Source organism: Liolophura sinensis, chromosome 4, assembly GCF_032854445.1.
Source record: "Liolophura sinensis isolate JHLJ2023 chromosome 4, CUHK_Ljap_v2, whole genome shotgun sequence".
Lineage (NCBI taxonomy): Eukaryota > Metazoa > Mollusca > Polyplacophora > Chitonida > Chitonidae > Liolophura > Liolophura sinensis.
Window position 1 is genome coordinate 21,265,326 of NC_088298.1, and position 14,755 is coordinate 21,280,080.

The 14,755-nt window shown below is 38.9% G+C and overlaps 1 protein-coding gene across 1 annotated transcript in view; it reads right to left on the bottom strand.

Annotated features, from left to right (window-relative positions):
* Window positions 1–227: 227 nt before the first annotated feature.
* LOC135464727 (transcription initiation factor TFIID subunit 5-like) overlaps window positions 228–14,755 on the bottom strand; it is an 89,726-nt gene continuing 75,198 nt past the window's right edge. Inside the window, exons 15-19 of the mRNA XM_064742247.1 lie at window positions 4,396–4,509; window positions 4,107–4,161; window positions 2,392–2,514; window positions 1,526–1,622; window positions 228–1,133 (exon numbers count right to left, since the gene is read on the bottom strand). Of these exons, the coding sequence (XP_064598317.1) occupies window positions 1,016–1,133; window positions 1,526–1,622; window positions 2,392–2,514; window positions 4,107–4,161; window positions 4,396–4,509 (507 nt within the window). The 3' untranslated portion in view covers window positions 228–1,015. The remainder of the gene's footprint in view (window positions 1,134–1,525; window positions 1,623–2,391; window positions 2,515–4,106; window positions 4,162–4,395; window positions 4,510–14,755) is intronic.

Here is a 14,755-nt window from a genome sequence, read left to right on the forward strand (position 1 = left end):
AGTTTTCATCCTTTCGTGAAAATATTCTGTGAGGTATGTAGATCCATGCTTTCAGTATAATGTCGAGTGTGAGAATACACAACAGTTCCACGCCGAATTTTAAAAATTTAACAGATCGTAGGTGGACAGCCGCCATTTCACCTTCTATGAATGTACTTATTCGGCATTTCACACCCCGTGCTTACCTTTAACTAGAAGCCAAACAACAATGGACCCTGATGTTGTGGTTTCGTGGTTTTATTGTCTATTTCATTTTAAATACAAAAATGTTCACATATTCAAAAACGATTACGAGAACAATTTTATTAGAACAATTTATAAGACGAGAACAATTTATAAGCAGAGTTTACACTCTGCCTATGGACAAGATTATCATTACGTGGATTAAAACTTCGATTTTCACTGGTTCTTTCCTTGTATTTTTAGGATTTGCACTGCCTTAGCAAAATGTTGAATATTGTTACTAGCAGGCTTTGTAGAGATTTGACAAACACGGGTTTTTCCATAACGTCATGAGGTCATGGATTTAAAATTTTTGAGAAAGCGCACAAATCCTCGCATTTTTGTCTGGACCCTCGACATGATCTCGTGCCGAGAGTAAGTGCTGATCTCTCAAAATACAAGCAGATCGTCAGCGCTTCTAAAGAGATTCTTACTGACGCCCTCACAACAACAACAACAGCAACACTGACAATGGCGATCAATGTCCTCTCTACAATCTCCGGTATACTGCTACGTTTATTCCTCCCAACCACACTATCGTTCACTACAGTTCACAACCATGCCTCCCTGTCGGTGTAATCATACAATCGCCCCTTGTTAAGTTGAATAGCTTCGATTTCACTCGTTTTAAACAAAATTCATGCGGTCTTGCATGTAAGAATGTTCACAATTCAACCAAAAAAGCCACTAGACCGAGACCGTTTCGTCAAAATCCCTCAAAATGAGATCATGGTAGTCATTTTTCAGGTGACACACTTGTCTCCCTTGTTTATAACTCCCCAATGAGGAGTCGTCATGAAGGCACATAAGGTCCACAAGCCAGCAATAAGTTCCTACGCGTGAAATGGAGATTCAAAACAGGCGTGTTTTTCGTTCGGTAAGAACCAATCAGCAGCTTAGGGTTGTTGTTTCTGAAATAAAGAAAAACAAATAAAAAAAAACAATGAACAAGTGTGTACAAATTTTCAGGAAAAATTTCCCCCAAACATTTCGGTCAGTAATTTAAGCTGTTCTTTAATTTAAACTAAAGAGATCCTTGTATTACCCTGAGTTTGTGAACGTTTTCTCGAATGTATACATCTTCTTGTCTTTATTTCAGGGATGTTTTACGCTGTACATAAGAATATTTCACTACTATTTCATACAAGTCCGGTTTAAAAATGTGGTAGGGGGGATACAAACCCACACAAAGCTGAAGCTAAACCAGGGGTAGCTGGGTTCGAACCTTCACTTCGTAGGTGAAGGGTGAGTGAGCCCTCCCACAGCCTTCAATCCACCAACACCAACTGAGGTCAGTACTTACACGATGAGTGAGGAAGGAATGCTGGCGTCACCGTCCGTGTCCATCTCCGTCAATACCAGGTTCATGTCCCATAACTTCACAGTACTATCCAGTCCACCTGGTTAACAGAGCCACAAACTCGTATATTTATTTACTTATTTATTTCATTTAATTGGTGTTTAAAGTTACTATAAAGATTTTTTTAAAACTTATGCAACGGTGATAAGATTACAGGCTTAGTAAATCTGAGAATCAGGAGACGAAGTAAACCACTGCACTTCACCACGGGCCACTTTTTTTTTTTAAATTCACAGCGGAATCAGCGAGAGCTGGATTTGAGCCTGCGACCTCATGGGTCAGGTACCCACAATTTATGATCGGTCAGGTACCGCTAATTTATGATCGGTCAGGTACCCCTAATTTATGATTTACAGGAGACGAAAGAGTCAACATGTGCCATATGTAACACAACAAGCGAGAAAGGTTTGTTTTGAGTTTCTAACATGTGTGAAAACCGTGAATTCACTGCTGTTTTCCAGTGAAGAAAGACAACGGCTTAATGTAAAATTCCATGACTTTTCAGGCCGTGATATTTTATTCCGCATCACACTTTGCTTTCATTGTCCGTTTGACATCACACATTTGCATACTCGGAAGTCTGTCTAAATTTGACTCAGTGGAGTGCATCACCCCTGTTTGGGCTTGGAAAACGCCATCCATTCATATTTATTCACTCACTTATTCACTAAATCTGACTCAACGTTCAAAGGGCTCTCCATGAAGTCTCCTTGTACTTCATACATGGCGCTTTGTGCAACAATCAAGGCGCAGCATTGGCAGTGCGTTTTTTTTTTCAGAAATATGTCAGCAATTAACCTAACCCTCACCTGAAGCCAGTACTCCACCCCCTCGGCTGAAGCAGAGACTGTAAACTGTGTCCGCGTGTGAGACAAACTGTGCCACCATTACTCCGGAGGAGAGGTCCCACAGTAAGATCACCTTATCCCGACCTGTGATAAAACAGATAATAACCTAGAAAAGGCTCCGTTCATTCGACTGGAAACCAATGTTGTCAAAGTGATAGAATCACAATTACTACTGTTTTTATCTGCAAGGTAATTCTTGGTGTTTGTTTCGTTTTAGATCGTGAGGTGCATTTCTGAAATGCTCAAGTGTCAACGGGTTGTGAACGTATATCGGTCATTTTACCTTGTTATTTATTTTCTTTGCGTCTATATGCTGAAGAACTCAAGACTTGGTAGCAAGGCTACTAAAGGGTTAGCGTGCAGGAGAAGTTGTGAATTTTGTAATTAATATGTACACAGAGCATTCACGATGGCACATCCTCCTCGTGTCATTGTGCTATACATATGTGCAAAACCTGAGCCCAATACATGCAATACTCTTTCCGACGTTTACTTTAACAATGCATTCATTCATTATTGGACGTTGATGCCGAAGCTTGGGGTAATTAAGACATAAGCTACTAAAAATGTAAAGTAATTCAAATCCATGACATCCTGGTTTTCAACCTTCACTGTTCCACTTCTTTCAATGGTATTTAGACGTTGAGTTGGATAATATAACAAACATATGGATCACAGCTTCTACTTATTCACTGAGCGACGTTTCATGCTTGAGAACGGTATTACCATCTACATGAATACTCAAACGTCGCTCACTGAATCGGTAGACGTTGTGATCCATATATTTGTTATGTGAAGTGCTCCATACTCTATTTCTTCATTTCTACCTAGGGTTTTAGCAGAATGAAGTGTGTACCAAATATCAGCCTATCTGACTGTGTGGTATCAAGTCCTATACAACGCATAGTAATTTTATTTATTTATTTAATAGGTGTTTTACGCCGTCCTCAAGAGTATTTAACTTATAGGACGCCGATCAGCATTATGATGGGAGGATACCGGGCAGAGCGCACAGAGAAAATTTATGAGAAGAATTAGACCGTGGTATTCTGTCATTACAGGCTCAGCCACCAAACCTGAATCAACCTAAAGACGCATTGTTGGAAGTGTGAGCCAATATTCCAGGTGAAAGACGTTGCTAACCTGGTGACAAGCATGTCACGACGTTTGAAAGCCACTATTCACGGAAGAGAAGGGCACACGAAGTACTAATGTTCATCATTACAGCTCATCATTCGCAATAAATCATATCGAATGCTGAGAGATGGTTTTACAAATAATATTGCCATTTATGCATGTGCTTCTCCGTACACATTTTCAAAACACGCGTAACAGGCTTACTCAAAATGGCCGTTTTATTTTTTGACCAAATAAGCGATCGTGGTGAAATTATTGTCATTTCTGAAGTGCTATAAGAGAGAGAATAGAGAAATATAAACAGTAAATGTTATTCTTATCAACATTATTTCATGCGACGCTCTCAAACTTCTGCAACAAGATATAATCTTATACGCACCAACCATTTTGGCAAAGACTGTGTGGTTAAACATCAAGTAAATCTCTTATACAGATTCTGTAAAACAATATTTTAAAGAACGCAAACAAAAGCAGTCTGATTTGGTCTTCAGAGATACGTTGATTTACATGTGAATGCTGCTTTCTAAGACATGCCTTACCTGCTGATGCCAGATACTTCCCGTCAGGCGAGAAGCACAATGTGTGAACAGTTCCCTGAAATACGGCAATAAACAAATTTTAATTCACCACATGAGAAGTCACACTAAACACATGATATGTGTGAATTATAAAACTCCTAACAACCCAATGTGAATCCTCCCCTTACTGTCTAATTGCCATATATACAAACTTCATATCTTTTGTGCTTTTATCACGGATTGATGCCATATATATGTTTATTCAAATATTTCTTAGTTCAACACAAAGTTATCTCCCTTGGTACTGCACCTTGTGTCCTGTCATCACCCGCACACATTCTCCATTGAGGACATCCCAGAGACGAACCGTCCGGTCGCTGGAGCCCGTGGCCACGTAGTTGGAGTTTGGATGGAACAATACGCTCTGTGGAGAATAAAGGAAAACACAGTTCAGCTTGTTTGTTTATTTGCTGTCTTACCGATAATCAACCGACTATTTGTTTCGGGTTATTCAAGCTGCATGAGCTATGAGGAAAAACGAATCTTGTCCCAAGAATAACCATTTTCTACATCTTGGTCCACACGTCCTGCCCACAGCATCAAGCCACGTCGGGTGAGACTGGTTTAATATATGTATGTTGGGGTGTGGCTAGTCATAATAAACATAGATAAAGGGGCGAGCTGATGAGATATACAATAATACGATGAGATATACATAATAATCTTTACCGAAATAATTTATTTATTTATCTATTTGATTGTTTGATTGTGTTTTACGCCGTGCTCAAGAATATTTCACTTATACGATGGCGGCCAGAATTATGGTGGGTGGAAACCGGGCTCGGGGGAAAACCACGACCATCCGCAGGTTGCTGTCAGACCTTCTCACGTACGGCCGGACAGGAAGCCAGCATGAGCTGGACTTGAACTCACAGCGACCGCATTGGTGAGAGACTCCTAAGTCATTACGCTGCGCTATTACCGAAATAAAGGTTTACTCTGGAAATATAACAATGTTACTGTAAGACTATAACCAAATCATCAATTGTTTTCTCCTGGAATATATCCCATAATTGACGTGACTTTCAAGATTACTTCAGTCAAATCACGACCCTGGCTGCTTTCAACGGACTGGTTCCATTCTCGACATATTCTATAGTGATAGCTCACTGGAACGTCATGACGTGGACACCAGATGCGACACCCAACGTATGCAGTCACAATACACTGTACCGAAGCAACACATGACGATGTAATGACTTTACCATTGTAGTATTGTCTGTGGGCATAACAAGGGAACGAGAACCGCAGAACCGCGCAACATTTTAGGACTATATTGCCAAAATAGCGGTCCTGAATCGTTAAAGAGAAATAAACGTTACAAGTAAGCCTGTGAGCATTATTTGACATACAGTTCCCCTGAAGCATATCAACTACTCCTTAATATGAAACACTCCTCTTCGTTGACATTCATTTCGTACCCAAATCCCCCTTGATTTTCCTATAGGGAACAAGAGGTGCAAAAATTTAGTATTTCAGCGACTCAATGGCGTATAGTCTGTGTACGAGAGCTGACGCTATACGCGTCAGAGGTGTGGGTTTTGAGAAGAAGAATACAGGGATCTACCGTCTACAAAATATTATCTCTACAACAACGCGATATCGCACGCACACTGCAACTGGCCTCTATTACCTTTGTTTTTAAACGTTTTTGTTTTCGTTTCAACAGAGGGAGTACCTTTGTCATCTCCGTTGCAAATTTACATTAATCAAGGTTTGAAAATGGGGTGATATATTCTTTTGTGATAAATGTTTTTTTCTCTCTGAGTATAGGAACAAAAGGGAGCCCTTGACTAGTTGATCCATTTGTTAAATGTATCCAGAAGCCAATGAACAACTGTTGATGTACCAAAGACCGACATAATGCAATTTTTTTATTATTACATATATCAATCTCTATACTTCGATGCGGCTTTCTATTACAAGGGGAGGTAACTGTGCACCACATAAACAAAAGAATGATTTTGGGGGTTTGTCCCAAAAATGAATCATGAAATTACAATAACCTTATCAAAAATGTTGGGAAAAATCCGACAAAATTTCCACAACTTTAGGGTAAATTGTCATTTTCGACAACTGTGAAAGGTTACTTCTCAAAACTTTCCTCGAATCTGTACTTACTTGAAGTCCCACGTATTCCATACGGGAAATTCAATTTACGGACAAAAACTGATCGCTTATACTTTATCGTGTTCGCATCAAAATTTTTGACCCCCAAATGTTGCCGATGTGACTGGGAGAACCAATGAATGCATACCCAAATTGATCTGAACGTGAACCACGTGTATAATAAGACGAAGAGCTATCGATTCTGATCGACTGTTTACTGGTGACATCACACAATCTATATCACGCTCTGCAGTTGACTTCGAATACCTCCAACTCAACGTCAGAACGCTCTTCAAAATGTCTTATACGCCACCAATACAGCTCATATTCATGTTTTTTTTTTTTTTTACATGCCTGATATGAACATATGTTGTTAAGTCCGTTAACAGTGAATTTGTCATATGTGGCATTTTGAATGTTACACAATCCCATTTCAAAACATCATGGAAATTATCGCCAGGCACGTCTGTAAGATATGGCTAGTCTAATATTATTTGTATATTACCCCAGTCGCATTGGTAACGTGGGGACAAAAATTAATTTGATTAATGCTTAACCATCGAAATTTTCATTTAACTCCCACTTCACCGTTCATCACAACTATATCAGCGCTATATCATTGGCGTGGGCCCTCAAAAACTGATGTGTGTAAAGTACTATTTTTAAATTTTTAAATTACTTGTTTGTTTTGATTTCGACCAGCAATGAATAAAACATATACGCCCAATTATTCCTTGTTTTTAAAGACTTTTTCATCATAAAATCTTCCAATGTCTTGTTACACCTCACAAGATACGATCACAGCCGGAGAATGTATGCATAATTGGACACTGTCACAGAAATTGCATGGCAGAAGGTTTGTAACGTGTAAAAGTCTGATATTAGTTTGCATGTACCCCAGTTACTTTGGTAACGTGGGGACAAAAATTGATTTGATTGGTGTTTAACAATCGAATATTTCACTTAACTCTGCGCAGTCGTTCAGTACAGTTGTACCACACTCACCCGTACCCAAGGTGTAGGCCCTAAGAGCTGCCACAAGCACATGAACAACATAAACCAGCGTAAATCACGGATGCCTCCAGAACATGAAAGTAATTTAAATGACTGGTTTCTACAAGCTTTTTACTCAGAAAATATTTGATACTATTGTTGTAATTATCAGAAAAAGCCAACCCCAAGCAGATGAAAAATGTCTCCCTAGACGAGCACCGCCTATCCTGCGTAATTCGTTGATATTGTACGAATTACTATTCACAGTTGTATAACCTGATATTACTTTGATAAGTACCCCAGTTACATTGGTAACGTGGGGACAAAAATTAATTTGATTGATGTTTTACAATCGAATATTTCACTGAATACACGGAGGTCGTTCAACACACTTATATAAGCGCTATACGTGCCCAATGCGTGGGCCCTAAGACGTGTCAAAAACACACGGGTTTCAAGAAACAATGTAAATCACGGATTGTTTCAGTACGAGTATATTTCAAGTGCCTAGTTTTTAAAATATTTTTAACGAGAAAATCTTTGACATTTCTGTTATAATTATCAGCAAAACCACATGTATAAGTATGTGAAAGGCGAAAAGCGAAGATGAGTGCCTGTAAGGCGTTAACTATCTGGCAGTATTGTTTTTCATGAGTCCCAGTTACTTTTTCTTTTTTTTTTCTTTGTAATTACAGGATGCTAGCACGTAACTAATGGCAACCAGTTATGTAGGTATTGCGTCGACATCTCCGTCAAATACATCTCTGTACTCCTTACAGCTTATGTGCCGTTCACAACGCTCGATTTACACCACTGCCACCACTAGACAGACTTGACCTTTGGAGCCAGGTCGACACACATAGGCTTGTTCAAGCTTAGTCTAACCACTGGTGTCCTGGAGTGGAACTATTTAGTAAGCACTCTTCAAGGAAATTGGTTTAGGTGTGGGTCAGAATCATGCTGCAAATATCTTTGATAAATGAATGCATGTGAATGAGATATTCTTAGAAATAAAGGTTGAGAGACAGAGTTTTTGCGTTTTCTGACATCACTTCCTGCCTCATCACCGTGATCCCAGTTACCCTGGTGTTGTTCAAGATTTCTGTACGAAATCTGCTAGCGTGGCAGTGATGTACAGCGAACGTAGAGCGTGGCGCTTAGGCTGTAAGCAGTATAGCGTGCGCTTTGCGAAACGAGCCGTTGATTCCTATATTTGAAAACTACAATACAAAGTTGGCTTTATTACTGTTTGTAATTTCTTCTTGTTTTTATTTTCAAGTACACGATATATCTTTTACAACACAAATACAGGTAAGTATTTACATTCCAAGCTAGTTAATTAAAAAGAAACTCTAGCCGTTTATTAATTGCGAATTGTACAACGTAACCCATAAGAACATCAAGAAGATTCAAATTGTTTTCTGGAATAACGACGTCGGAAAACAGGTAATATATGAGAATGCTATCACGAAATACTTCAAAAAATGTTGCCAAAAACTTCACACACTGACTTAATTTGGCTTTTACAGTGCATGATGTGTTTACTTGTGGTCAGGAAAAGAGAGGCGCAAGTCTGAGATTTATTTTGATATGAAAATTTATTTATTTCATTGGTGCTTTACGTAGTACTCCAAAAAATTTCACTTATACGACGGCGGTCAGCATTATGGTGGGAGGAAAGATTTGAAAATTAATTTGATTGATGTTTAACTTAGCTGGATGTTTAACTTAACTTCTTAGGATCAGAGCAACCCGTGTTACCTTCACTAAAACTGCGGCAGATGCTTGACGCGACCTCTGTGACAAAAGACGGTCTCGACTGGGTGATCATCCAGCTTGAACACCTCAATCTCAGGGGATAACTGTAACGTAAATCATTGCGGTCGAAAATGACACCGTGGGGAGATCGTGCAAAAATTTACTGCAGGGGTCTTTACGGGTGCAACTTGAAACCCTGTGAATGGCTGAGAAAATGTTGAGCTATGAGGCAAAAAAAACTTCCTTCGTGTTTGACATGTAAATCGCTACCGACGATTCGCTATCTGTGAACTATGGGTGGCCAATGGACCCATATGACTGGCCAAAAACTTTTATCAAACTGGACACCGACACCATCTCACAATGCATCTCCTTATAAGTTAATAACACAAAAAAACATGGGCCATAACTTCCGTTGAAAGGAAAAGACAACTCATGCACGGCTGCACCTGTCCAATTTTTATCTGAGTTCAGCTCTTGTCTGTTGTTTCTGAGTATTTAAACCCACCCCCATTTAAATAATCTTCAGCATTTACACAGAACCCAGGTCCCTTAGCTGACAGAATGGCTGCTCCCGTGACCTTCCAAGACATAAAATTTGATAGCCATTATCTTCCTTGTGATATTCATTTGTTTAGGATTGTAAAAATCGCCCTTCAATAATATATGCACGGATATTTTCCTTTCCGGCATAGCTGTGAGTAGAAATTCCATTTCCATCAATCTGTGGTACCCATGAATGGAAATGATAGGGAAGTATGTCATAATAAACGAACGAACGAACGAACGAACATCATCGATTTCTAACAGGTTTGGGTACTGATTCTGATTCGCTGCTGTCAGAGAGAGGCAAGTCCAGGGCATGCCTTGCTTAAGCTGATCTTTAGGTGTGGTACATTTATTCAGGGTTTTGCCCAGGCTGCAGGATTTATCCGAGGAAACCCTATGTTCAGTGCATTAGCACAGGTTCTGAATCCCTTTATTATGTGGGACTTTCAGAGAAGAATAGAACTCGTGTCAGCAAAACTAACCTCTGTCTGCTCTTTCATTGAGACTGTACCCCAGTTACATTGGTAACACGGGGACAAAAATTAATTTGATTGTTGTTTAACTATCGAATTTTTCACTTAATACCGCCACGTGCGTTCAGCGAAAATATATCTGTACTGTCCGTGTCCTTTGTGTGGGCCTTTAGAGTTATCACAAATACAAAGGATATAGCTTATAATTAAACTTCACTGATTTGTTTTCATATAGGTTAGGTAAAAAAGGATTTATGCATATTATTTGCCTGTTTTTAATGATTTTTTCCTTTGGTGCACTAACATTTTTAGTTTTTTTTTTAAAATAATTTACATGAAACAGACAGCAGATTTAATACGACTGGCCTGTTGAGGACTGCTTGTACTTTGCTTGTCCTATATATGCCTTTAGGGGTCATACTCTGATATTATTCTGATATATATATATATATATATATATATATATATATATATATATATACGTCAGATGATGTAGGGACACAAACGATTTTTTTTTAATAAAACATTATTTATGGATAAATGGATATGAATAACACACAATGAATACCAATGTTAACGTCAATATTCGCCCAAGGATCACTCGCATATACAATAGAGAACCTGTCAAACGCATATATAGACAAATAGGATAATACCTATAAGAAACAAAATATTTATACTAAGTACTAAACAGTGAAAGAGGATCCTCTCCGGTGTAACATTCTTAATATACCATTAGGGGATAAAAAGATTTTTTTGTAATTATTTCCGAACCCACGAATTTAAATTCCCAAGTTTCGAGTTCGAACTCTTTTATCGTTGAAAGTAGAAAATGTCCAGCTGTATCATGTGACCTGTCAAATGTTAGACAACTATTTTTGATCACATTCACTGTGTAACATGGGCATCTGCAAGTAGTGTCATAAAAAGTAATTTAAAGTGGAGGAATGATAGAGAAGATTGACGATCTGAATGTTTGTGAACTTGAGAAGTTCCTAAAGGAAAGAGGTGTCGTTTGTGCCTCTGGAAAAGGGTGAGACTGGTAATCAGTAAATTAATGTCAACAAAGGCTGCCTAACGTTTTCCACCATTCCATGATACAGTAGGACTGTTTTTACCTTTGATGACAGAAGAGTTCCAACTCGAAACTGCCCTATTAAAGTCTCGAGCTAAAATAAAACTAAGAGCTGTGCCCAGGAAATGAGATGATGGTCTGATGGCCGGAGGAAGAAAGCATATAGCTCTTACACTCCAGCGACTGACGATCGGCGTGTCCAGATCGGCGCGCCTAGATCTTCCTCAGTGGTGTTTGGATTTGTTTCCATTTGCTTCCGAATTGAACATGAATCTAGTTATACAACAACCCTCTTGTAATTTTGAAACATTAATATGGGCCAAAATCACCAGCACAACCCCTCAGGAGGCTACGACCTGAACCAGGAATACCCCGGGCCTGCGTGTAAGGCTATTCAAACAGTTCTCCAGATTGGGAGGGGTGGGGGGGGGGGGGGGTGCTCTAGTTTATAAACTTAATCTATGGTTACAGAAAATGAGCACGCAAACCAAAAATCGGACACTCCATAGATCAGTGGTACAGAAGCCAACGACCTATAAGAATCATTAACTTCATTAAATTTATAAAACGTATACATGAATCGTGCTAGTTTTACTATCCGGTCTGACCAGTGACGTCAGAAATTAAATTCCAATGAACATCACTGAATTTTTTTTAACCTAATTCTCCTTAATCCATGGTGTTAGGGGTGTATGTAAATTGCTACTATTTATGCATTTACATGAACAGTCAGAATAAAACCCTGACCCAGGTAAACTGACAATAGGCCATGTTTCACAGGTTACGTGTGAACAAGTGCAAGCTGTCACACTGTCCTCGCTGCTCTGGTTTTAATCTCTATGCTGTACGTCTTTGATTACACTGATATATGCAATGTAGGCTGTGAATTTAATGAGTCTTGTTCTGTGTTCTTAGGTTCTCAGGCTCGTGATGAACGTCAACGTTGAGAACTGCATGGCCTTGCTATTATTCATCGGTGGTGTCCACTGTCATTGAGAGTTAGTATATAATTGTGTGTTTTGACGGATGTAATGCTAATTAGTCTTCTAAACATGGCCAAATTACATAAAACATGAAATTCATGAAATTAAACGTGCAAAACTGATCAAGCTCGTTTCGAAATTTAATTTGGAGTTACCCAAAATGGACATTCAATTTTATGAAAAGAAAACAATATTCAAAAGATACATTGCATAGAAACAACAACAACAACAACAATCAGAACCAAGGACACCATTAACTACGCAAACCTTAAGCATGAAACCTACAGGTTTTCAAACGTAATCTGAGCTAACAGACAACCAACCTGCTGTTTTTATCAAAAAGCGGACAAGAGCAGTTACTGCATAGAAACCAGCGACCAGTGAGAACAAAGGAAAACATTAAATATTCAGTGCTGACGCGCATAATCTGAGGACGCGCATAGTCAAAGTAACCCGTAAGTTTGATGGATATGGAGCTATGCGTCGAAACGGACATCCGTATACCAAACGTCAACCAATAAGGACGTTCCGTGTCAATAATCGCAAGGCGAATTCCCAAAACGATGTTTAGTATAAATTTCAAAAGAATAAGAAAGTACATGAAGTAGGAAAACAGGGAGGGATCCTACAAAGAGAAGCAGTCAACACTTTCAAATGATGTATGGAAGACGCATGGTATTTTTCTAGCCGACTGAGAACCGATTCACAAGGCAGTCGTTAGGGCTCCATTTCTATTCAACTAGATAGGAGTAAGATGACAATTAAGATGCGTGTACAGTATTCTTTTCCATTGAAATGTACCCCAGTTACATTGGTAACATGGGGACAAAAATTTATTTGATTGATGTTTAACTATCGAATTTTTCACTTATCTCTTAAACGACCGTCCAGCGGGACTATATCGGAGCAACCCGTGCTCAAGATGTGGGCCCCAAGATCTGCCACATGCACAACGATTAAGCTTCACTTGTTTGAAAGCAGGTGAGCGATGTAACAATTAATGCAAATTATTTACTTTTCATTTTTTCACATATTTTATAACTGACACGAAAATAAATATTACGCCTAATGATTTGATACACCATAGCTTTCTTAGCTCGGCCACATATCAATGTTTCAATGCTCTGCCCCGTGTACGTGCCTTTAATAGCTGTCACGAGCATAGAGGTAAAATGGCATCAGCATTATCACTTGGTTTTGATTTGTGGCACTGATGAATGGAAACACAGAAACTAATCAAACATCTTGGTTCACATGTTGTTTTATACCTGAAGATGATTTCCCATTATTATATATGCCACACGGACACCCACAAAGTGAGCTTCAAAGTCACTAACCATAAGAACCAGTCTGAAACACCAATGAAGGAAATAACGTTTGTACAGTGTCATGTTCTGATAATAACTTTATATGACACGCACCCCAGTTACATAGTAACGTGGGGACAAAAATTAATTTGATTGTTGTTAAACTATCGAATTTTTTACTTCAGTAAATTGCAATTAACACCACTGCATTTTTTTTTTTACCGAATTCTGCCTAAGGCATGCAGCTAGGGGCGTGTACATTGCTACTATTTATGCATTTACATGAATAGTTAGCAAAGACCCCTAACCGAGGTGAACTGACTATAACACTGTCGTCGATGCTCTGGTTTTTCACTCTATGCTGTAGGTCTTAATTGCATGTAATCCTCAGTCACAAACTTCATTTCATGCATCAGCACGATGTAGCTCAAGTTCCGAAATGAACGGCGTTAAATTCTATAAATTCTATTTTCAAGTGAATTATAACAACACATTCAAAGATTTTAGTTGGGGGGGGGGGGGGGGGGCACGCAAATAAAATGCATATATGTCCATTTATCGCTGAATTAAATTTTAAATTAAAACATTTTACTGTTGTATTTGTGACAAATCTAAGGGCCCACATGTAGGACACTGGTAATGCTGATATAGTTGTACTGAATGGATATTTTTGGGCTACGTGAAAAATTCGATAGTTAAACATCAATCAAATTAATTTTTGTCCTCACTTTACCCGTGCTAATGAGGTAAATTTCAAAACAATAACAGATCTTTAAGTGCGTTACATCTTACAGACAGTCAGCCACGGTTTTCTGGAAGACACTTATCAAGATGTTAGGGGTGGTATTCCCTGGCAATTATGAATCTGTACGCCGAAACAGACCTTCGTATACCAGCCGTCAATCAATAAGGACGTTCCAGATCTACATTAAATCACAAGGCCAATCCCCACTAATGATGTACAAACCTATAGTCGAAACAAATGTTCGTATACCAGCCGTCAACCAATAAGGACGTTCACGATCAATAATCGCAAGGCCAATTCCCAAAAACGACGTATAACACAAACCACTAAAGAACTAAGAAAGTATATAAAGTACGAAAATAGGACGGAATCATGCAAAGAAGAAGCACTCAGTTTTCAATGATGTTGGAAAGACGCAAGGTATGTTCTACGCGAGTGAGTGAGATCAGTATTCAAATCGTGTACCACGCTGGAATATAAGCTGTCGATAACAAAATATGTATCACAGTTGCGCTTTGATTGCAACTCTTCATATATCCAACAGGGCGATCTAATTCAACACGAACCACCAAAGAGACCACTGTCAGACATTCTCCAGGCGCATAAAACTCAGTCTTA